The sequence below is a fragment of the Lichenostomus cassidix genome, chromosome 18, assembly GCF_008360975.1.
Source record: "Lichenostomus cassidix isolate B80296 chromosome 18, HeHo_3.0, whole genome shotgun sequence".
In the NCBI taxonomy this organism is placed as follows: domain Eukaryota; kingdom Metazoa; phylum Chordata; class Aves; order Passeriformes; family Meliphagidae; genus Lichenostomus; species Lichenostomus cassidix.
This window is the reverse complement of record NC_139498.1, coordinates 9,441,410-9,464,585: the sequence shown is the minus strand read 5'-3', so window position 1 is coordinate 9,464,585 and position 23,176 is coordinate 9,441,410. Positions and strand designations below refer to the sequence as shown.

Here is a 23,176-nt window from a genome sequence, read left to right as displayed (position 1 = left end):
TGTCTAAGGATTAATTTTAGAGAAGTATACAAGTATTTTCAACCAAAACTGGGAAGTTTAAATGCAGCTTTTGACTTATTTATTCCTACTTTAATATTTGAAAAAATCAAAGTGCAAGGGATCTCCTTTGTTCCACATAAAGCTGTTCACTTGCTGACACAACACATCTTCTACCCTACAGGATACCCTGCTGGCTGTGCCTCCTGTAGAAGTGCAGCGATGTCGACTCCAGACGCTGACATGGCTGCCTTTGGGGAGGCAGCCCCTTACCTCCGAAAGTCAGAGAAGGAGAGAATTGAGGCCCAGAACAAACCTTTTGATGCCAAGACATGCGTCTTTGTGGCTCATCCCAAAGAGTCCTATGTGAAAGGGAAAATCGAGAGTAAGGATGCAGGGAAGGTCACTGTCAAGACTGAAGGTGGAGAGGTGAATAAATTCAAGATTTATAAATTAAATTTAATCCCCGCTCTGGGTTCTTAGCTGACATACATGCATCTCTCTATTCTTTGGCAGACTCTGACGGTGAAGGAAGATCAAATCTTCTCCATGAACCCTCCCAAGTACGATAAAATCGAGGACATGGCCATGATGACCCACCTGCACGAACCCGCTGTGCTGTACAACCTCAAAGAGCGTTACGCAGCCTGGATGATCTACGTAAGTGGCAGCAGCAGCTTCCTTTGGGCAGCCGCAGGAGCTGCTGTGCCAGGCTCAGGGGAAGCCAACGTGCTGTCTCCCTTCCTCACAGACCTACTCGGGTCTCTTCTGCGTCACTGTCAACCCCTACAAGTGGCTGCCGGTGTACAACCCGGAGGTGGTGTTGGCCTACCGAGGCAAGAAGCGTCAGGAGGCTCCTCCACACATCTTCTCCATCTCTGACAATGCCTATCAGTTCATGCTCACTGGTGAGTTACTTGGTTTTCTTTAAAATCACTTGGCTTTGAACACTCACAGAGGAGAGTCTTTTCACTGCAAAATATTTCCGTTTAATGTTACTATAAAGGTGGATGTTCTGTCATCACTGTAAATAGATTCTTTACTGAACATCATCATTTAGATCAGGTTTTTAGAAATGAATGTTAAAATTTCGTGTCCAGTGTATTTGGGAGGATATGATTTAACACTGACTACATTTGTCAGATTTTCCATTAAAGAATTTTGGATATACTTTAAAATTCTGCTTTTTCTCAGATGAAAGGATTGTTCTTTGAACGATTTGCTATGCAGGAAAGTCAATGAAAGTCAATAGGGTGGAGTTCTGTAAATAACACTGTGTGTAAAGCGTAAGTACATTCAATGTTGGAGCCAGTGCTTTCTATGGTAGCTTTACCAAAACTTCAGAAGCAGTCTTAGTCAGACATTGCAGTGATATCTGCTTGTAAAATTGATACTTCCTTTCTCCATTTCAGAAACAATTTCTTCTTTTCCATTCATTAATGTAAAAAAAAGCAATACCAAAGAAGGGTAGAGAAAACTTTTCTAGCATTGTCTAAATCTTCAGAATTTTAGGAAAGAGCAGATTCATCAGAAAAATAGATTACAGAGAGAGATATATTTTAATATGTTAAAATACATCTTTTACACTCTTCTGTCCCCAATTACTGTATTTAATTCTGCAGTATTCCGAGCATTAAGCAGGTTAATTGGAAGAGAATACAATGAAAATTGTCAATATAAATTTGATGTTTGAATAGTGTGTCTTGTCATGGTCATATTCATGTAAGTTGTCATATATTTACCCTTTCTGACACCTTCAAAAGAAATGCAGGAACTCTGTGAGTGCAAACCTAGACACCTCCATTAAGAGTTAGTTCCCTAATGCTTTAGTCTCTTCAGACTTCCTACAGATTTTTCAGTTTTTATAGTGCAAAGATTTTATCAATGGAGTCACAAAGATTTTATCAATGGAGTCACAAAGATTTTATCAATGGAGTCACAATAGGAGCATAGAATAAAAAACCAAGCAGACAAAATTGTGGAAAGCAAACTCAGCTGAAGGTATTCCACAGAGTAATACCAAATCTAGTTTTGGAAGTACCAAAATTTCAATATTGTAGAGCATGGGAGACTACTCTGGTAAAGGTTACTACATATTTATGATGTTACTCTGATTTTCTTTAGGCAATAATCAATCAGCCACCAACATAAAAAACATTTAAGAGGCTTATGGACTGATTAGGAATGGTTGTTCCTATGTAATAAACTTTATGAGGTTCACTTCAGCATACTGGAAGATGATTAAATCAGTAACTCTACAAAACTGACCTTAGTTGGAAGCATTTTCATAATGAAAATTAACAGCTTGGCATGAAGGGAATATCCAGAAAAAGAAGTGCATGTGTGATGCACCTGACAACAACCTCAGGGTTGATATATCAGCTTTCCAGCCCCAGCTGGGAACAAGAAAATGTTCAAAAGGAAGTTGGGGTGAAGGTAGATGGGTTTATGACTGGAAATAGCCGCCTACTGATAGTTCATTTTCTAAAAGTCACATGAACAATTTTATCAATGATATTCAGAACACATACCAATAATTTCTTCATTACTGCTTTTTTCACAGATCGGGAGAACCAGTCCATCCTGATCACGTATGTACCTGCTGATAACACCCCCTGCTCACATCCCTGTGGGACTCCTCAGTGCCAGAGGACCTCCTGTCTGACTCTCTGTTTCTCTCTTGGCTTTGACAGTGGAGAATCCGGTGCTGGGAAGACTGTGAACACAAAGCGTGTCATCCAGTACTTTGCAACAATTGCAGCCAGTGGGGAGAAGAAGAAAGAGGAACAGTCATCAGGCAAAATGCAGGTGAGTCAGGAAGAAGAGACTGAAAACCTGGCCTGTCATTGCCATGTGAGCTAAACACAATCACTGAAGAATTACCTCCCTGCAGGGAACGCTTGAGGATCAAATCATCAGCGCCAACCCACTGCTGGAGGCCTTTGGAAATGCCAAGACCGTGAGGAATGACAACTCCTCACGCTTTGTAAGTTGTTGCTTTGCATAAAATCTCTTGCCATCGTGGCAAGACAAATGATGCCTGAGCAGTTCTTCATGTAAAGGAGACATCAGCAGAACACATCCAGGCTGACCTGCTGCTGCTTCTGCTTAACAGGGCAAATTCATCAGAATCCACTTTGGGGCCACAGGCAAACTGGCTTCTGCTGACATTGAAACTTGTAAGAGACTCTCCTGGACTGCTCCCATCCCAAATTCACACGTCCATCTGCATTCCCACAAGTGCCTAACTCTTTCTACCTCTCTGGGCAGATCTGCTGGAGAAGTCCAGAGTCACTTTCCAGCTCAAGGCGGAAAGAAGCTACCACATCTTTTATCAGATCATGTCCAACAAGAAGCCAGAGCTAATTGGTAGGAAGGAACATTATGGCTTTTTGAGGATGATCACTGAGGGTGATCACTTCCCTCTCTCACCTGACTGGAAACACTAAGCCTATGCCTTTACTCTCCCTACTTTCAGACATGCTCCTCATTACCACCAACCCTTATGATTTCCACTATGTGAGTCAAGGGGAGGTCACTGTTCCCAGCATTGATGACCAGGAGGAGCTGATGGCTACAGATGTAAGTAACACAGCAAGAAGGGACCTACTGGGCATTTTGCAAGGGTGGCCGCTCTGACTCACTAAGGACACATTTTTGAATTCATTGTTTTGACTGCAGAGTGCCATTGACATCCTGGGCTTCACTGCAGATGAGAAAACAGCCATCTACAAGCTGACAGGGGCTGTCATGCACTACGGGAACCTGAAGTTCAAGCAGAAACAACGAGAGGAGCAGGCAGAGCCTGATGGCACAGAAGGTATCAGCAAATTCAGGGACCCATTTGTGCCATGCCCTTCTCTGCCTCCAGAGGCAATATGTTAGCCTCCAAAGGCACTGCAGTTGGCCCATGTCTCCCTATAAAACATGGAGAATACCATCTTTACAGCTGGTCCCTCTAACTGCAAGACATGCTTTCCTAGTAATGGCATATTCCATTATTCTATCCAATGGTTGCTCCCCAAATGCATACTGCCTGAAAGCAAGACCTTCAGTTTGAACACAGGATATCTCTTTCTCTCTCTCTTGAAAACCTCCAACCACTCCAAGACACCCTGGGAGGCAATTATGTTTTCGGGGAAATAACTCCTGCAAGCTGTAGTATCCAGAAATCCCCTTCCCACAGAAGAAGAACGTACCTTGCCTTATGTATTCCTAGAGGCTTTTGGAGTTCTTCCAGGAAGTTCCAGGTTCAAGCTGTTCCTATCCAAGCCATACCTGTTCTTGCTTTCAAAGAAGACCATCATTAGTTTCCAGAATTTGTATTCCTTCACAGGCCTTCTGTGTGGGATGAGGTCAATGTTCTTCCATTCCTAGAACATGAACAGCAGAGTTGTTGACATCATTGAATTCTAGAGATTGTCCAGAGATAAATACTTTTCTCACTCTCTCTTTCCCCACATCTAGTGGCTGACAAGGCTGCCTACCTAACAGGCCTTAACTCAGCTGAATTTCTCAAGGCCTTGTGTTACCCCCGAGTCAAGGTTGGGAATGAATACGTGACCAAAGGTCAAAATGTGACACAGGTAACATCTGGAGGTTGCAAATGCATGGCTTGAAGTAGTACGTGTGCATTTTTCTTTGACCCTCAGAGGTAACTCCTGTCCTGTCTCCTCTGCTCTAGGTGAACAATTCAGTGGGTGCCCTGGCAAAGGCTATGTTTGAGAAAATGTTCCTGTGGATGGTTGTTCGTATCAACCAACAGCTGGATACAAAGCAGCCCAGGCAGTACTTCATTGGTGTCCTGGACATTGCTGGCTTTGAGATCTTTGATGTAAGGAACATGGATTTGACACCACAGTCAAGCAATGGGCAAGGAAGGGTCTTGACTCAGAAACAGATAGGAGACTAAGGCTCACCCAGCTGTGGGCCAAAGGGCTGGATGCTCTTGGAAAAGCCAAGGAAAGGTAGTGATCTGGGCAAGTTCACAGCATGTTTCCTGTGCTCTGAATGCAGTGATGATGCAAGGACTTCTGTGTCAGAGCATAGAAAGCCCCAGACTGTTGATCTGAGGCCAGAGAAATCCTTGGGTGAGTCACTGAGGAGGTTCCTACTGCCCAGGAGGTCAGAGAACTGACATGATGGAGCTACTGAGCTTACCAAAGGATTTGCTGTTGACTAGTACAGTGAAAAAGAATTATTACTTCTGATTTCAAAAGTAATAATTTTAAAGTCCTTGAAGGACAGTGAGTATTACAGTAGAAGCCCTGATAAGGAAACATATGCCAGTACAGTGGGGTTGGGACTTCAGTTTGAACTTCAAACAGCCTTAGGAGAATGCTAGCAAAGGCCTGTGGGTTTTGGCACACCTTGAGAACCTGTGCACCTTTCCTTGCTTTTGCAGTTCAACAGCTTTGAGCAGCTGTGCATCAACTTCACCAATGAGAAACTGCAACAGTTCTTCAACCACCACATGTTCGTGCTGGAGCAGGAGGAGTACAAGAAGGAGGGAATTGAATGGGAGTTCATTGACTTTGGCATGGACCTGGCTGCCTGCATTGAGCTCATTGAGAAGGTACTTTTCCCATATTTTCCCATGCTATTATCAGATGTGTGTTGGAATTGTGTGATCTTTCTGAGGCACAGTGATCTTAGAAGGAACTCACAGCCAGACATGTAGCATCAGTTAACCAAAATATTTGACACTGAAATTTAGTTTAGTCTGGGAAAGAGAATTGGGGAGATGCACATCTGTGTCATCAGTCCTGCATCGTCTGCACTTCAAGCATGGAAAAGTAGCCTGGACTCCCACCAACAGCCTTCCTTTCTTTCTCCCTTCTTGTGATTTCTCCCAGCCCATGGGCATCTTCTCCATCCTGGAAGAGGAGTGCATGTTCCCCAAGGCAACTGACACCTCTTTCAAGAACAAGCTCTATGATCAGCACCTGGGCAAGTCCAACAACTTCCAGAAGCCCAAGCCTGCCAAAGGCAAGGCTGAAGCTCACTTCTCCCTGGTGCACTATGCTGGAACAGTGGACTACAACATCACTGGCTGGCTGGAGAAGAACAAGGACCCTCTGAATGAAACTGTCATTGGGCTGTACCAGAAATCATCTGTGAAGACCCTGGCTTTACTCTTTGCCAGCTATGGTGGAGCAGATGCAGGTTAGTTTTGTAAAAATTGTATTTTCAGTGTGGGACAAAGTTTTCTCAGAATTACAGCTGCAAACACTAGAAACATAAAGTGGCTTTGTGTTCTGTAGTTTCCATTATATATTGTCCATACTGTAAAACATTTTTTTTCTTGTTTTTGATCTGCAGAGGCTGGTGGTGGTGGTGGCAAGAAGGGAGGCAAGAAGAAGGGTTCTTCTTTCCAGACTGTCTCAGCTCTCTTCAGGGTAAGAGCGGAATTCATTTCCTCAATAAAATACCCACTTAAATAACATTGGAGTTCAGTGAAGCTGCAGTCAGAAAGAAGGCCTGTAATTCTCTAAGAAGAGTCTCATTAATATTTATATAAGTTTTACACCAACGTAATCGTGTTTGTCATAGTTCAAGACACAGAAAGACAAAGGTATTTTATGTACAATATAGAGAAGCATGAGGTTCTTACCAGATTTATTCTGCACTTTTCCTTGTAATGTCACAGGAGAATTTAAACAAGCTGATGGCTAACTTGAGAAGCACTCACCCCCATTTTGTACGGTGCATCATCCCAAATGAAACTAAAACACCTGGTAAGGCAAGCCAAGAGGAGAAAATCTTGAGCAGCAGCAGCAGCAGCTCTTCTGAGTGTCAAACAGCAGGGTAGTCACTAATGGTGGTATTTGTCAGGTGCCATGGAGCATGAGCTGGTGCTGCATCAGCTGCGCTGTAACGGCGTGCTGGAAGGGATCAGGATCTGCAGGAAAGGGTTCCCCAGCAGAGTCCTCTATGCTGACTTCAAACAGAGGTAAGAGTACTGCATCTCTCTGCCCATTCAGACCGAGCTGAAGAACCTGGTCATTATAATATACTTTAAACTTTTTTTTTAATTGGTACTGATTTGGAATATACATGTTTCACCCTCAGTTCATGATTATGTGGGAGTGGTGAGATCAGGATGCTCTTGCACTTAGAACTGCTATTAAAAATATTTCCTATATCCTGTCCTGACAGGATGAGGCATCTCCAGGCATGAGATTGGTTCTACTGTACAGTCTGAGCAGTACAGTCTGAGAAGTCCGGTGGTTGAATCATTGGTTTTACCATCAAGTTGTGGTTTCTATGATTGTGATTTCTTCATGTTCTTTCTTCTTCTGCAGATATAGAGTACTTAATGCCAGTGCTATCCCAGAGGGACAGTTCATGGACAACAAGAAGGCTTCAGAGAAGCTCCTTGGGTCCATTGATGTTGACCACACCCAGTACAGATTTGGTCACACCAAGGTAAAAAAGAGACCTGTGTTAAAAGGTTGTCAAAAGCAATAATAGTGGGCTCTGTCAGGGGATCAGGCACAGCACAATAACACAATAGAGCTGCCAGACCAGGGGCCATTACCAGCAAGTGCCCAGCCCCACAGCACTCAATCAAAGCATGTGAGGATGACCCAGGAATTGCAGTCAGACTCAACTGAAAGTCCAGGTTTGTTAGAGTAAGGATAGTCTAGAGTGAAGCCATAAAGCCTTGGTTTTCAAGATTTGTCAGGGTCAGATATGGGTAGGCTAACAAGGCAAGGCTCTAGTCATTAATTCATGGATGTCTATACAGCAGTGAGATTGGTCTAACATCAAGACATTAAGTAATTCAGTAGGTCATGGTAGAGCTCACCAGTGTCCATGACCAGGCATAGGGGTGGCTGAGGCTTGGCTGAACTGGAAACCTGTACTCACGACACACAGCTCAGACAGGGACTGAATGCTTAGGGCTGAGATTATGGGAAGTCATAAGCCCTTGGACAGAGGATTTTGCAGAGGGTCCAAGGTGATACCGATCATGGCCATTAAAGTCTGTCAGGATCCTGAGTGACTCTGTGCATGTGTTCTGTCCTTCATTACAATGACATGGTGCAACATTTCCTTTCTCAAGGTATTCTTCAAAGCTGGGCTGCTGGGACTCCTGGAGGAGATGCGGGACGACAAGTTGGCAGAAATTATCACTCGCACACAAGCAAGGTGTAGAGGCTTCTTGATGAGAGTGGAGTATAGGAAAATGGTGGAGAGGAGGTAGACTTTTCTCATATTTAGTTGATTTTCATGGTACTTGACTAATGAAGTTTAAATTGATCACACCAAACTCATGTAATAACTATGTGAATTTCTTTTCAGGGAGTCCATCTTCTGCATTCAGTACAACGTTCGTTCATTCATGAATGTCAAACACTGGCCATGGATGAAGCTGTTCTTCAAGATCAAGCCCTTGCTGAAGAGTGCAGAGTCTGAGAAGGAAATGGCCAGCATGAAGGAAGAGTTTGAGAAAACCAAGGAAGAGCTTGCAAAGTCTGAGGCAAAGCGGAAGGAGCTGGAGGAGAAAATGGTGGCCCTGGTGCAGGAGAAGAATGACCTGCAGCTCCAAGTGCAGGCAGTGAGTATCACCATTCATTTCTCCCTGAAAAAATAATGATAAACTGTAAGAATGCTTCTTGTCCCACATAGAGACTCACAGGAATCAATGGGTGGTAGAAAACAGTTTAAATCACACACTCTAAGGCACTCTAATGTTGAGTAAGCATGCGCTGGCCAGGGCATGGTGAGACTGCTGGCAGCCCCACATGTCACTCATCATTCCTGTTGTCTGAGGAAAGAGCCATGTAACACCAGGCAAGGTGTATTGAACAGTGGAGAGCTCAGAGCTGGAAGGAAAATATCTCAACCTTCAAAGCACTTGTTCTATCTAATGTAGTAAAGGCAAACCCGAGAAAGACCTACTTTTCCTACTTACAACTAAACAAGAGAGCCTTGATTATTTTCAGAAACATGAATACTTCCCATTCAAACTCAAATAGGACAGGGCAGTTGCTTAAAACCCAATGAAGCAATCAGCTGGTTAGCACAGGAGATCCTAGACCAGGTCTCGAAAGAAGCCATAGAGGTAGTTGATAGGACAGAACTCTTGGTCCTGCAGCAATTTTAATGCAATTTTATAGAAAAGTGAATAATTTCTTTCTCAAGTAAAGTATTCTCAGAAATAGAAAAGCCTTTAAAAAACAAATATTTCAAGACAGTTGTAGAGACAACTAAAAAGAAAAGAGAGCAGATATATTTTCCATGAGAAAAAAAAATAGTCCAAGACATTGCTGCTGCTGAAATTAGAAACTGAAGTAACCCCCGTCCTGTTCTCTGTTAGTCCTTGTGCTGGGAGGCATCCTCATGGATAACCACCCTGGAAAGAATATTTAGGAGATACAAAAACTTTGGCATAAATATTGATTCCAAATGACAAGGTTTCCCAGTAGACATCACTCAAGATCCTTCTCTTGGTGGAGTTGAAGGTCAGGTTCACCCATCACTTTTAAATGCACCTATTCAGTGCAAGAAAAGGGAGAACAGAGAAAATTCAAGACATTACAACCCACAAAATTCTGTCTCCCCACCAGGAAGCAGATAGCTTGGCAGATGCAGAAGAAAGGTGTGACCAGCTCATCAAAAACAAAATCCAGCTGGAAGCCAAAATTAAGGAGCTGACAGAAAGGGCTGAGGATGAAGAGGAAATTAATGCTGAACTGACAGCCAAGAAGAGGAAACTGGAGGATGAATGTTCAGAGCTGAAGAAAGATATTGATGACCTTGAGCTAACACTGGCCAAGGTGGAGAAGGAAAAACATGCCACGGAAAACAAGGTACACAAACAAGGAATCACAGAGCCAGACAGAAAAATCAATGTTTCTAGGAGCAAAAGAGCAACCCAAGGACATGTTGCCCTTTGAACATAGGAGCTGGGCCTGAGCTAAGCACTGAAAGGAAAAGCACAACTTCAGGCTAAGCACAGCAGATGGAAAATTTGACCAAAACAGCTACCATGTTTTCCCCTGAATTTTAACAATTGCTCTTACTTGTAGGTGAAAAACCTGACAGAGGAGATGGCAACCCTGGACGAGACCATTGCCAAGCTGACAAAAGAGAAGAAAGCCCTCCAAGAGGCCCATCAGCAGACCCTGGATGACCTGCAGGTTGAAGAGGACAAAGTCAATACACTGACCAAAGCCAAGACCAAGCTGGAGCAGCAAGTGGACGATGTAAGCACAGAGACATAGAGCAGGAACAGGACAGGTCTGGAGGCTGAGCTGGCTGGTAGAGCACTGCTGTGTTGTTGTGTTTAGCTGGAAGGGTCCCTGGAGCAAGAGAAGAAACTGCGCATGGACCTGGAGAGAGCTAAGAGGAAACTGGAAGGAGACCTGAAGCTGGCCCAGGACAGCATCATGGATTTGGAGAATGACAAGCAGCAGCTGGATGAGAAGCTGAAGAAGTAAGTGTGGCTCTGGGGCACCTGAGTGCTGGGCTGGATCACTTGGCTTTTTCCTTTGAGCTCTAACACAGTTTGCTTTGCCCAAAGGAAAGACTTTGAAATCAGCCAGATCCAGAGCAAAATCGAGGATGAACAAGCCCTGGGCATGCAACTTCAGAAGAAGATCAAGGAATTGCAGGCAAGTCTCTGTTCCTTCCCCTCCCTTGCTCAGGCTCAGCTCAGGCAGGAGGAGGGCAAGGCTGTGAAGGGTCCCTGCTGTTGTCCAGGCTCGTATTGAGGAGCTGGAGGAGGAAATTGAGGCAGAGCGAACCTCTCGCGCTAAAGCAGAGAAGCATCGCGCTGACCTGTCGAGGGAGCTGGAGGAGATCAGCGAGCGCCTGGAAGAAGCAGGAGGGGCGACAGCAGCTCAGATTGAGATGAACAAGAAGCGAGAGGCAGAATTTCAGAAGATGCGCCGTGACCTCGAAGAGGCCACGCTGCAGCACGAAGCCACGGCTGCCGCCCTGCGCAAGAAGCACGCGGACAGCACAGCTGAGCTGGGGGAGCAGATCGACAACCTGCAACGTGTGAAGCAGAAGCTGGAGAAGGAGAAGAGTGAGCTGAAGATGGAGATTGATGACTTGGCCAGTAACATGGAGTCTGTCTCCAAAGCCAAGGTATGTAGTTGCAGGAGAACATGCTGACAGGACCAATGTGTGGCATAAAAGGTGCCACTTCCAGTCATATTCCCAGAAACAAAATCCTCGCTGTGACAATAATGCAGAGTGCAGAGGATAATCTCTTTTCCCTTCTGTTGTTTCCTCTCTAGGCCAACCTGGAGAAGATGTGCCGCACACTGGAAGATCAGCTGAGTGAGATTAAAACGAAGGAGGAGCAGAATCAGCGCATGATCAATGACCTCAATACGCAAAGAGCTCGTTTGCAGACAGAGTCAGGTGAGACATCCTCAGCCCTGAAGTGAAAGGCAGGACCTGCATGCCCTGAGCAAACCAGGGGGTGCAAATTGACAACTGGTCTAAGCTCTCTGGTTACATTGGCCTTACAGGCTGAAGGCTGTAGGAGGAATAGTCTACTCCCTCCTTTTCGTTTTTCTTCCCAGGTGAATATTCACGCCAGGTGGAGGAGAAAGATGCTCTGATTTCTCAGCTGTCTAGGGGCAAGCAAGGATTTACCCAACAGATTGAGGAGCTCAAGAGACATCTAGAGGAAGAAATCAAGGTCTGGAAGTGCCCTATGATCCACAGTGTACATCACCCCTAAAAACATTTGGGGAATCCTGTCTGACACTAGACTGGTTCAGTGCTCTTTTTCCAAGCACATATGCGACTGGAGGGAGCAGCACTAATGCACAAACCCCTATTCTTCAACTAGAGAGGGAAGGAAGCAGGGTGCTTTAGGTGCTGGAGGAAGTCATCTACAAGGCTTCCATGAGATTCTGATGATCCTCTCTAAGACAGGATTCAGCCCCACATTTACACAATCCACTGATAAGTGTCCACAGAGGAGCTGTCAATAGCAGGTGCTGATCCCCCAGAATGTGTCACTGAGGGCCTCATCAGCTCCAAGCTCTACATTTGCCCAATTAGAATTTCATTCCAATTTCACTGTCAACTTCACAGTCAGGAGGCATTTCAAGAAAAGTATTCAAGTTAGCAAACCCATGTCCCCACAGGCCAAGAACGCCCTGGCCCACGCCCTGCAGTCTGCTCGCCACGACTGTGACTTGCTCCGGGAACAATATGAGGAGGAGCAGGAGGCCAAGGGGGAGCTGCAGCGAGCTCTGTCCAAGGCCAACGGGGAGGTGGCCCAGTGGAGAACCAAATACGAGACTGACGCGATTCAGCGCACGGAGGAGCTCGAGGAGGCCAAGTATGTGGGAAGCAGGATGGAAAATGACTGGAGAAGACTGAGGCTGGTCAACAGAAATTGCAGATTCTGAGATTGGGTTAGGAACAGAGTAGGATGAAGGCAAGGAGACTCTGCCTTTGTGGTAAAGGGGTGAGAGGGAGGAAGAGAAATATTGCAGATGGGAAGGGAGAACATAAGCTGTGGACGTGCTAGGACAGGCTGAATATTCCATAGGTGAAAGGACACAGCAGACGGTAAATCCTTTTGTATATGGGTAAAAAGTGCTTCGCTCAAAACTCGCGTGAGGAACTGCGCTCTTATGACAGAACAGAGCTGATGCCCTTCCAAGCTCTAACATGGCACTGTGCTGTCTCCTGCCAGGAAGAAGCTGGCACAGCGCCTGCAAGATGCAGAGGAACATGTTGAGGCTGTCAATGCCAAATGTGCCTCCCTGGAAAAGACAAAGCAGAGGCTGCAAAATGAAGTGGAAGACCTCATGATTGACGTGGAGAGATCCAATGCTGCCTGTGCTGCTCTGGATAAGAAGCAGAAGAACTTTGACAAGGTCTTTTGGCCTCCAGCACCACGACTCCTGGCCAGAGCATCCCCCTGTGATTGCCCCATCCCTACTCACACTCTGTTTCTCTTCAGATCCTGGCAGAATGGAAGCAGAAGTATGAGGAAACTCAGGCTGAGCTGGAGGCCTCGCAGAAGGAGTCGCGCTCTCTCAGCACAGAGCTGTTCAAGATGAAGAATGCCTATGAGGAGTCCTTGGACCACCTGGAAACCATGAAGCGCGAGAACAAGAACTTGCAGCGTGAGTCCCTCTGCTCCTCAGTGGGCTTTCTCACTATCAGCCATTACCACCATCCTTCATGGGTCTGTGCCTGCAGGTCTGCAGAGATGTCTGGTGGGACACCTTGGTGGGACAGGGCCCTTGCCATTCTGCTGTGTGCCTGACCGTGCCATTGGTGTTTGTTCCCACAGAGGAGATTTCTGACCTCACGGAGCAGATTGCTGAGGGAGGAAAGGCAATTCATGAGCTGGAGAAAGTCAAGAAGCAGATTGAGCAGGAGAAATCTGAACTGCAAGCCTCCCTGGAGGAAGCTGAGGTAAGTACAATGATAATAAATAGGGTCACCACCAAGAGGATGGGTGTAGCTATTTGGAGACACATCAGGATAGCGAGCCTAGATTTCATGTGGAACTGCATAAAAGATTACTTAGAAAGTAAGCAAGCAGTGGCTCAAGTCACTCTTCATGCTGAATTGTGCAGGCCTCGCTGGAACACGAGGAGGGGAAGATCCTGCGCCTGCAGCTTGAGCTCAACCAAGTGAAGTCTGAGATTGACAGGAAGATAGCAGAGAAAGATGAGGAGATTGACCAGCTGAAGAGAAACCACCTGCGAGTTGTAGACTCCATGCAGAGCACTCTGGATGCTGAGATCAGGAGCAGGAATGAAGCCCTGAGGCTGAAGAAGAAGATGGAGGGAGACCTGAATGAAATGGAGATCCAACTGAGCCATGCCAACCGCCAGGCTGCTGAGGCACAGAAGAACCTGAGAAACACGCAGGGAGTTCTCAAGGTCTGTTTAGCAAACCTACAGAAAGAGAAAAATGAGATCCCTGACATTTTTGCCACTTAAGCACATGTTGATGCATGGGTATTTCTCTTGTCTTTCTTTCCAGGACACACAGCTGCACTTGGATGATGCTCTCAGGACACAGGATGACCTGAAGGAGCAAGTGGCCATGGTGGAACGCAGGGCAAACCTGCTGCAGGCTGAAGTTGAGGAGCTACGGGCAGCCCTGGAGCAGACAGAGAGGTCAAGGAAACTGGCTGAGCAGGAGCTTCTGGATGCCACAGAACGTGCACAGCTCCTCCACACCCAGGTCAGTCCCTGCTGGAAATTGTTCCCATTCATAAGAGATAACAAAGATTTAGGTTGTTATGCATCTTGCAAGTGATTTACTGTGTACACATTTACAAAGTTTTACACATTTACAAATGTGTAAACTTTGGAGGAACTGTGCTGCAACCCCTCCAGCAAGTCCCCAGTGTCTGGTTTACTGCTCTGGTGCTAAAGAAGTCCCTTGAACTAAAGATTTTCCTAAACTATACCTGCACTTTCAGACCTTGATGTGGAGGCCTTTGGTCTGACAGTAGGAATCCTGTCTTTCCTTTTGCACAGAACACCAGCTTGATCAACACCAAGAAGAAGTTGGAAACAGACATTTCCCAGATCCAGAGTGAAATGGAGGACACGATCCAGGAGGCCCGCAATGCTGAGGAGAAGGCCAAGAAGGCCATCACAGATGTGAGTTGGGCACTCCTTGCATTGCTGATGGGGAATGGACTCTCCCCCAGATATCTCCAGCCCCAAAATGGCTTTGACCCTTTGCTCTGATCAGGCGGCCATGATGGCAGAAGAGCTGAAGAAGGAGCAGGACACCAGTGCCCACCTGGAGAGGATGAAGAAGAACCTGGACCAGACAGTGAAGGACCTGCAGCACCGTCTGGAAGAGGCTGAGCAGTTGGCATTGAAGGGAGGGAAGAAACAACTGCAGAAGCTGGAGGCCAGGGTGTGTAGGGCTGGGGTTGTGCATGAGTGAGCGTGTCCTTGGAGAGACACTGTCAGGGAAGCTGCAGGGATGGCTTCTCCTTGCAGGTGCGCGAGCTGGAAGGGGAGGTTGATGCTGAGCAGAAGCGCAGCGCTGAAGCCGTGAAGGGTGTGCGCAAGTACGAGCGGAGGGTGAAGGAACTGACCTACCAGGTAAGGCAGGAGGTCTCCTGGGCTGACAGGGTTTTCTCACAGCAAATCACATTTTGCACACACCATTCCCAAGGGGAATTGTTAACCTTGCATGATGCAGAACCAAGAATTGACTTTCTTTCCTGTTTGCCAACCTCCCTAGTCTGAGGAAGACAGGAAGAATGTCCTCAGGCTGCAGGATCTGGTGGACAAGCTGCAAATGAAAGTGAAATCCTACAAGAGACAAGCTGAGGAGGCTGTAAGTATTGCTTGGAGAATGGACAAGGGTCACATTCCATTGAGGCAGGACACACATTGAATGAGGCTGAATACCAGGAGAGAGGTGTGAAAGAAACTCCTGAGACACAACAGTCTTGGCTTCGCTGCTTTGCTATTGTGTCACAAGGACTTGATGAGCTCTGGGCACCCTGCATTCATGGAGGTTCATTAAGGGAAGTTCTGCAGCCTGTTTCACACAGGAGGTCAGAGTAAACAAAGCCAGGGGCCACATCCACAGACTGACAAGTTCCTGAATCTCTGCTAATAATCAGCAGCAGAAGGCTTCAGGGTCTTCTGAACCCTGTAAGTCATACAGAGAAGTAGTGGGAGAATAAGTGCAGAAATGACAAACCCAAGGGACAAAATTGCATGTGCAATGTAGTCCTGGTGAAGCTTGTCCCTGCAGGGTCCTGAAAAGGGGAGGATGAGGAGCTCTGTGTGAGGCTGATGTGTGAGCACTGGTGGGAGGGGGATTGAGAATTGCACCCCTGTAAGGCCAAGGTGCAGCAGGAACAAAACCCCTGCCCTGGGCTCCTCACCCCTGACTCCCTCTCCCCACACAGGAGGAGCTGTCCAATGTCAACCTCTCCAAGTTCCGCAAGATCCAGCACGAGCTGGAGGAAGCCGAGGAGCGGGCTGACATTGCAGAGTCACAGGTCAACAAGCTCCGAGTGAAGAGCCGTGACATTCATGGCAAGAAGATAGAAGAGGAAGAGTGAGAACGCCATGAGGCAGCAAAGTGATCTGAGGGCTGCACAAAATGTGAGCCCTCTGTCACTCTGTTTAATATTTGATATTTGCTACCATCTCAATATGTAGAGAATAAAGAGTAGATTCATTTGAATTCACTTCAGCAGCAGTTTTCATTTGTTTTGATTTTTACGGGTAAAAACAAAAACAATGCATTGCCATTAGTCTTTCGACACCATTTTTCTTTTTAGAACTTTTGTGTACCTTTGTGATGGTACAGCTTTTTGTCCTCTAATGTCCAACTGATTATCCCTTCTATAACACTTTTGGCAGTGATCAAAGAAAGCTTCTTACTCATATAAATTATCTTGAAAGACACAGAGTGAAAGAGAAAAGTTATTTGTGCAGTTGCCTGCGTTGTCAAAGGTACTGTTAAAGTAAGCCAGAGGGACGTTTAACAGGAGGAACACATTTTCAATGAGATGATGCTGTTTCAGGCACTAAAGACAAGGATTGATATGTTAGGAATGCAGAAGGCTTCCATGAAACTCAGCAAAACAGTGCCATTAAATAGTACACAAAATTCAATACTGTTAAAAACACAGAACTGTACAGATAGGAAACATAATGCAGCATAATTTGTGAAGAGGTGGACTTAGCTGACAATTGCCTGTCAGGAGGAAGGTCTGCCACATGTTCTGCACAACTGTGTGAAAATATCAGCTCATTTCTCAGCAGTGATAGCAGAAGAGAAAATAAAAAGAAACAAGGTCAAGGAGCACCAATTACAAAGACCCAGGGTCTTAGGAGGGGAGAGAACTGAGTGGACATTCAAAGCAGAGCTCTAAAACCAACACAGTGTGCAAAGGCTTGAGAGGGATCAATGTCCTCAGTGGTTCTGGTGCAAAAAGAAACAGGAGACTGCACAGGGAAGGGGGAGGATAGGGAGGTCTGGGAGGAAAGTGAGGAGGTTTTGGGAGCATGTGTGTGTGCAAATCAAATGCAGTTGAATCTCTCGCCTGCTCAGTAAGGCATGGCATACAGGTCGTGGCTATGCCCAGGCCTGATGCTGGTGGTCTCCAAAACCTTCAGCTCTATTCTTCTTCAAATTTTCAAAGCAGAGCCTGCCATTGGAGCTTTTGAGATTTCCTGGGAAGTTCTTAAGATTGTCAGTGGTACCTCAGTCAGTGTGTGTAGAAATCCTTGTCACAGCATAGGTTTTGCTTCCAAAGAGGAATGTGAGATTCTGGTGAACTTTACTCATTCTGGTGGAAACTTACACTCTGAAGCTCCACTTCTGTATGGCTAAACCAGAATTATCAAAATGAGTTTTTAACTATCAGCCTCCAAGTTGCAAACTCAGCAGCACACTAATCTTGAGGCTGTCCTGCTGTCAGTAGAGAGGATGCAAAAGCAGAAACCCCAGATGTTGTAGCAGGGCATCTGACCCCCCACAAGTGCTTATCTGTTTCTTGTTAATCAGTCAGATAACTCAAATAGGAAATAGTCAATTAGTCTCCTCTGGAGGCTGAGTGAAAGAACTCTGTGTATACTTTTGTCATTTTGAGAGTAAGTTATATTTGGCTCCTAATCAACATTATTTTGTTTGCTAGCTTTAATATAGGTACCTTGATCCCATGCACTGTATTATGTACTCTACTAGTATTTCTTTCAGTTTTATACTGTGTAGTAAGTACTTCTGATTAAGATCTTTCATATGTTATCTCCTGTCTGTTTAATAAATAATTCATCTTACAAATAGACCTGATCTGCCATCCTTAGAACATGATGGCCAGAGTGATTTCTTAAATTTAAGCTGTTGCCAAAAATCTGAGGTTAAGGCAGGGCTTGTCTGAAGCTCCCTCTCATCCAACGACAGATGTCTCTGTCATTGCTATCTGACAGTGTGATGAGAGTGAGTTTTTTGGAGCTAATCACCTTTCAGTCACAAAGAGCTTTAAAGATCCATCACTATTTCAGTGATGTCAGCCCAGCTCCACCTTCCCACGATAGGTTAGAAAGCTTCCTATGTTTCCATAGTAGACATTAGATTATTTTCACTCCATTTTGTTCTCCACACTCATGCTTCATGACAGATACAAGCCTGACTGTGATACTGTCTTTACCATCAATTTCTCTCCTTTGCACTCTTCCTTCTGAATATGTGACCATTCTATGTTTATACTCTGTTGCTTCAGTTCCTTAAAATCTCAATTATCATAGACCTGTAAATGCAGTTTTTTTCTATTAACAGCAAAAGGTTTGAGGGTTTGCACTGAGCTGACAGTGCATGTTCTTAGGGCTTCTCTGGGCCTGAAGTGGTTTTAGCTTGTAGTCACACAACTATTAGACAGCCTGTTTCAGGTTAAGCTTCTGAACACCACACATGGTGAAGGTCTGACAAGCCTTGGGGGTTCACTGCACAATAACGAAATATCTTTCATAGGAACTGAGGCAGCAGAAGCTGTTCTGAACCATTTAAACTTTGGCTGGAAACCAGTGAAAGGGAAGCAGAATGTCATCAGGAAGTAGACAAAAATAAAGCCAAGCAAACCTAGAACAAATAGGAAGAAATCCTTGTCTGCTGTACTCCTCCTGGCAAAGATGTGAGGACTCTGATAACTCATAGCAGGCCCCTCCTTGCCACTGCACCATTCTTACGCAAGACTGAAGAGTCAGTCTTGGAACAGACAGTAACACTGGGATGGTAAGTATATAACCATGCAAAAGAGGCTGTTTTGAGAAAATATTTTGTGTAAAAAATGTTTTGTTGGTGAGGCTCTTCTATATCAATTAGAAGATTTTTACTATTAGACTTAGAATAGGAACAACTACTCATAGCAAGTGATAATGCCTTCCTTGTCCCCACTAGGCAGGATATGTGGATTTCCATGTAGAATAGATTTTAGAGACATTTTAAAATCATACTCAGCCAACAATGTATAAGTTACTTTTTTGGCATATAAGTGGCATTTTTACTGTATATCAGCAGCAGCTGAGTATCAGAGACCTTCACTACTAGAAAGGAGGGCAGGACAGAATGGTCTGGGCTTCTCTCAGATGTAATTTACCTTTTTCGGGAATGCCTTCTAAGATAACCTTGTAGAGAAGGAAAAGAGCAAACTGCACTTCTGTAATAAGATGCACCATTTATTGGAAATGTGTCAAATGCCTTCCCCATCTCAGGAGCTGGCCATACTGGTTTGAACCCTGCAGGTGGACCTGTAATCTTGGGATGTATTCATGGAGGTATAGTAAATGGTACAAACAAGGTAAGACCCATCAGAGAGCTTCAGGCTGGAGGCCCAAAGCAGTGCTGGGGAATGGGCAGGAAGGTGAGCATCCCATCAGCTTTATGGAAGTCAAGCCCAGGGATAAGCACTGGCAGGGATTGCAAGGAAGCTGCCTGTCTACTCCCACCCAGGTGCAGAGACCCTGAACAGGCCATGGGTGGTGAAGCAGTGGCTCACTGCCCCACATGTACATCTGTCCCACGCATTGGTGACATGGGAAGGAAGCACAGACAGCTGTGGCAATGGCCCAGCGTGGGTGCTGGTGTAGGACACAGAGACATCAGTTGGGCTATGGCCGTGCCTTTTGCCTCACCATTTAGGCTGTGATGTCAGGGCAAGGCTCCATCATCAGCCTTATTCTCAGCTTCAGGCCCCATCAGGCTCCTGTCAGTCACAGGGAGCTCCCAGGCAGCAGCTGGCCAGGTCCTCTGCTCCAGGCACCCAGGGCCAGGGGATGGCAGCCTGGAGCCATCGAGGGGACCCTCCTCTGGGCCCTGCTCCAGTGCACACAGCAATGAGGCCTCACTGAAACCTGGCTGCTTTAAACCTGCTGAAACTGCCTGGCCCACCTGTTAGGAGCAAATCACAGCAGAGGTGTTAAAATCCAGCCACTTTCATGTGTTCCTCACTGGGACACAACAAAGACAGGTGGGATGGGCCAAAAGACCTCTGGGAATGTTTGGGTTATCAGTGCTGGAAAAAAAGGCCCTAGGGATCACCTTGCTCTAGGAGGATACAGAAAAGATGGAGAAATCCCTGAGGGAGCATCAGGGAGTTTGCAACAGGGATGCAGAAGGCAAAGGTTACCCCTGCATACCTGAGAAAGCAGTGATGAGTGAAATGGTCTTTATAGCTTAAAATGGATAGGAAATATTCTCACAAAGTTCAAGCAAAACATAGTTTAGTTGTGCTTCCCATGTATCATGTCCAAGAGTCCCACATCAGAGTTATGCTAATCTGCCTGCACCATGAAACCTCTCCCATCCTGTGACAGACGAGGGTCAGCTAAGGGAACCTGCCATCTGACTTATTTTTCTGAGTCATTTGCATCCTAATAGTAATATCAAGCTAGCAACTGTAATTTCCCTTCCATACACCTCTCTGTCCTTCTCTGACTCTTTTTCCACCTGTTGTCCCTCTGCTTTCTGCACTTTATTCAGATACTTCTAAGCCTTTTTACTTCACTGAGCTGTTCTGTAACTGGAGTCACGCAGCTGCTTAGAAGTGTGAAGGAAATGACATTCTGCATGTCACCTGTTACCTCCTATTTGCTGTGAAAATAGGAGATATGTGCATTGCTCACCTTGCCTGCACCTTCACTACTGTCCTTTTTCAATCACAGGTTGCACATTTACCTTCTACCTTTCTACCCTCAGCTGGCTGTTTCAGCATCTCTCCAAGGGACTAAGTCGCTTTAGAATATGTGTGAAACAGTCTATTGTGCTGCTGGAAAGAGAAGTCTTTGTGGGTATGGAAGTTCATTTTCCACATTCTCTGTGTGGAGACATGGAATGTTTGCTTCCCTTTTAATGTAGTTAAGACTAAATTATAAATACACAAGGCATACAGATATGAGTTCTTGAAGGCAAGTGCAAGATCAAGAAAGAGAGTAGGCATCTCTGCTACTAAGAGAAGGCATCTCTGCCTTCTATGAACTGGAGCACAAGATAATTTTCATTAATAATATTCTTGGGGGATTTACATTTAGTCCCAGTCATTCCCTTTTACAAAAGCAGATAAATTATTGGTCCCAAGTGCCTTTCTCCCTAGAGAATGACTCAGCAACTCCCATTAGGAATGGTAATTACTGGGTTATCTCAAAAAATCAATTCAAAATTCCATCTCTGTCCTCCCCAGCACACCAAGTCTTTATCAGGAACATTCAAACAGACTCTTAGAGGACAATTAAGAAGGTAGGACAGCATGTTAAGCTCTGTATTTAACAAACAAGTTCTCTGCAGGATATATTAGTCACTATAATTAATTTAATCTGAACCAGTATTTATCAAATCTTATATAAAAGTGTGTCCTTACCATCTCCAGGTCCTGTTCATGGCAATGTGTTAGTCAAAGTGTAGCAATGAGAGGATTTGCTCTGAAGGATTAGAGTTCTGACATTTCTGCTAACCATCTGCCAACATTCCTAGAAGATCTCCTTTTACCCAGAGAACAGCAGAATGAGGCTGTATTTCCTTCATCATATCATACACACCGATGGTTTTCAGGCCATATTAATCTTTCCATGCATGTTGTTCCAATTCTGATAGTAGAGCTGACAGCAGTATTTGCAAGTTGCAGATTACACAAAGATAGTATTTTTGTGTGTTTTTTGTTTTGGTGTTTTTCAATATGATTTGTAACTTCCAGGTCTTGGCACATGCTGTCGTATCAGACCATTTGTGAATTTTAAGTCATTAAATAACATTTGAATGTATGTAATGACTTGACCCACATGAGACTTAGGATTGTCTTCCCATAAACCACGGTGAGATCTGTAGATGTCTCTGACCTTACATCTTTTTGATCATGTGGCTAATCTGAAACTTTCTGTAGCAGAGACTTACTGGTGAATGAGCAAAGGGATCAACCCCATACCCACTGGCTGTCTTCTTGCTACAGGACAGCTTGTTGGGTTTAATGTTTGGGAAGAATAATATATTCCCCTTCAGTAACTGAATACTCTCTTCCAAAAGGAGTGCTCTGACTTTAGTACTGCTAGAGCCATACTGGATGGGATTTAAAACTTTTCTTTATTGCAGTGCCTATTACACAAGATTTCTGAGAGTATATTGGGCTTTCAGATCTACCCTTCTCTCTATGCAAAGACTTGGGCTCCTGAACCCTTTGCTGATAAAGCACCCTGACATTTACTTGGCCTCCAAATGGAATTTTGGTCATTCTACGGGAGGATAGATTGGATGTATTAGGAAACCCTCTTTACAAGTAGGCTGGCTACTTTATATGACAACCAAAGGCATAGATTTATGGTCCATGAGCTTGCCTCAAAATCTAGTGTAGAGCCATTCTTCCTGTACTTCAAAGAATTCGCTGGGCATAATGGCCTGTGATCCTTACTTCAAAGATTCAGATCTCCTTTGATCACCTTTCAGTGGCTTCCTCATGTCTTCAGTTACTTCTGGTTCCATATGTACTGACTTTACTGGTACTCTTCTGGCTTTATCTTGTCTTTTTCCACTACAGTTTTTGCTATTCTGGATTTATTTTAAAAGTTTTGTTTGCAATTTGAGCTCAGCTGAAAGCTTTCAGCTACATGAACTGCCAGTGACTGGCTTAGATGATCTGAACTATAACTGCTTAACAGTTGACAGAATATCAAAATCATGCAATTTAGCTAGAGTATTTAAAAAATATGGAATATGTATGAACATTTAAAATCTTTCCATGTGCCCTACTGTGTTAACATTCATTGATGTCAGTATTGATTCTTTCAGAATTTTTCCATCAAAATGCTTTTTTTCTCTGTGTACTACAACTGCAAATTTACTGAGCATTGCTAAAGTTCAGGTATTCTTCACAGTATTGTGCTGCATTGCATCTTATCAGGAAAGTGACCCAGTTCTGCTGACTGCAAACCCAGGTCAGCTGACAATATTCTCTTGTCTGTCGCTCTTCTGATCCACAAATCTCGAAAACTGAATACTGTTCTATATGAAGTGGGTTATATTCTAATGATTAGAGCATTGTCATAGTATGTTATTTGATGGTCACTTTGACTAATGAGCACCCACAGTTCACTGTTCAGGTATCTCACTGTTTCAGCACGTGCTTTAACCACTGGGCATTCCTGCACCATACATTTGATCACAAATCCTGGAAACTGAAGAGATTTTTAGCTAACATTCTACCTAACCT

The 23,176-nt window shown here is 44.9% G+C and overlaps 1 protein-coding gene and 1 long non-coding RNA gene across 3 annotated transcripts; one reads left to right on the top strand and one right to left on the bottom strand.

Moving 5' to 3' along the window:
• Positions 1-56: 56 nt before the first annotated feature.
• LOC146429677 (uncharacterized) lies at positions 57-21,465 on the bottom strand. Its single transcript, XR_014855629.1, has 4 exons — positions 21,338-21,465; positions 4,197-4,370; positions 2,529-2,713; positions 57-359 (listed from the first exon to the last, which is right to left on the bottom strand). It is a non-coding gene; the product is annotated as an uncharacterized LOC146429677 (long non-coding RNA).
• LOC146429678 (myosin heavy chain, skeletal muscle, adult) lies at positions 220-16,162 on the top strand. 2 transcript variants are annotated; one of them, XM_085077953.1, is made up of 38 exons: positions 220-426; positions 514-657; positions 749-905; positions 2,561-2,588; positions 2,691-2,786; positions 2,875-2,983; positions 3,113-3,176; positions 3,268-3,366; positions 3,476-3,579; positions 3,679-3,817; positions 4,465-4,583; positions 4,682-4,831; positions 5,402-5,572; positions 5,853-6,162; positions 6,319-6,395; positions 6,647-6,734; positions 6,832-6,949; positions 7,302-7,425; positions 8,066-8,202; positions 8,305-8,560; positions 9,573-9,815; positions 10,035-10,211; positions 10,296-10,441; positions 10,529-10,619; positions 10,708-11,097; positions 11,250-11,376; positions 11,541-11,659; positions 12,114-12,310; positions 12,671-12,854; positions 12,941-13,106; positions 13,277-13,401; positions 13,566-13,874; positions 13,978-14,181; positions 14,481-14,606; positions 14,701-14,871; positions 14,958-15,062; positions 15,205-15,300; positions 15,884-16,162. In XM_085077953.1, exons 1-38 carry the CDS (start codon positions 220-222, stop codon positions 16,037-16,039), a joined length of 5,829 nt encoding a protein of 1,942 aa, XP_084934079.1. In that variant the 3' UTR covers positions 16,040-16,162. The 2 variants fall into 2 exon arrangements, with proteins under 2 accessions (XP_084934079.1, XP_084934078.1); XM_085077952.1 differs by having other exon boundaries at positions 2,691-2,805; positions 2,891-2,983.
• Positions 21,466-23,176: the final 1,711 nt, after the last annotated feature.

Coding starts and splice junctions, on each gene's coding strand:
- LOC146429678 (XM_085077952.1), top strand. CDS start 220: ATGTCGACTCCAGACGCTGACATGGCTGCCTTTGGGGAGGCAGCCCCT. Junction 6,163..6,318: donor CTATGGTGGAGCAGATGCAG/GTTAGTTTTGTA, acceptor TTTGATCTGCAG/AGGCTGGTGGTGGTGGTGGC. Junction 8,203..8,304: donor AGGAAAATGGTGGAGAGGAG/GTAGACTTTTCT, acceptor ATTTCTTTTCAG/GGAGTCCATCTTCTGCATTC.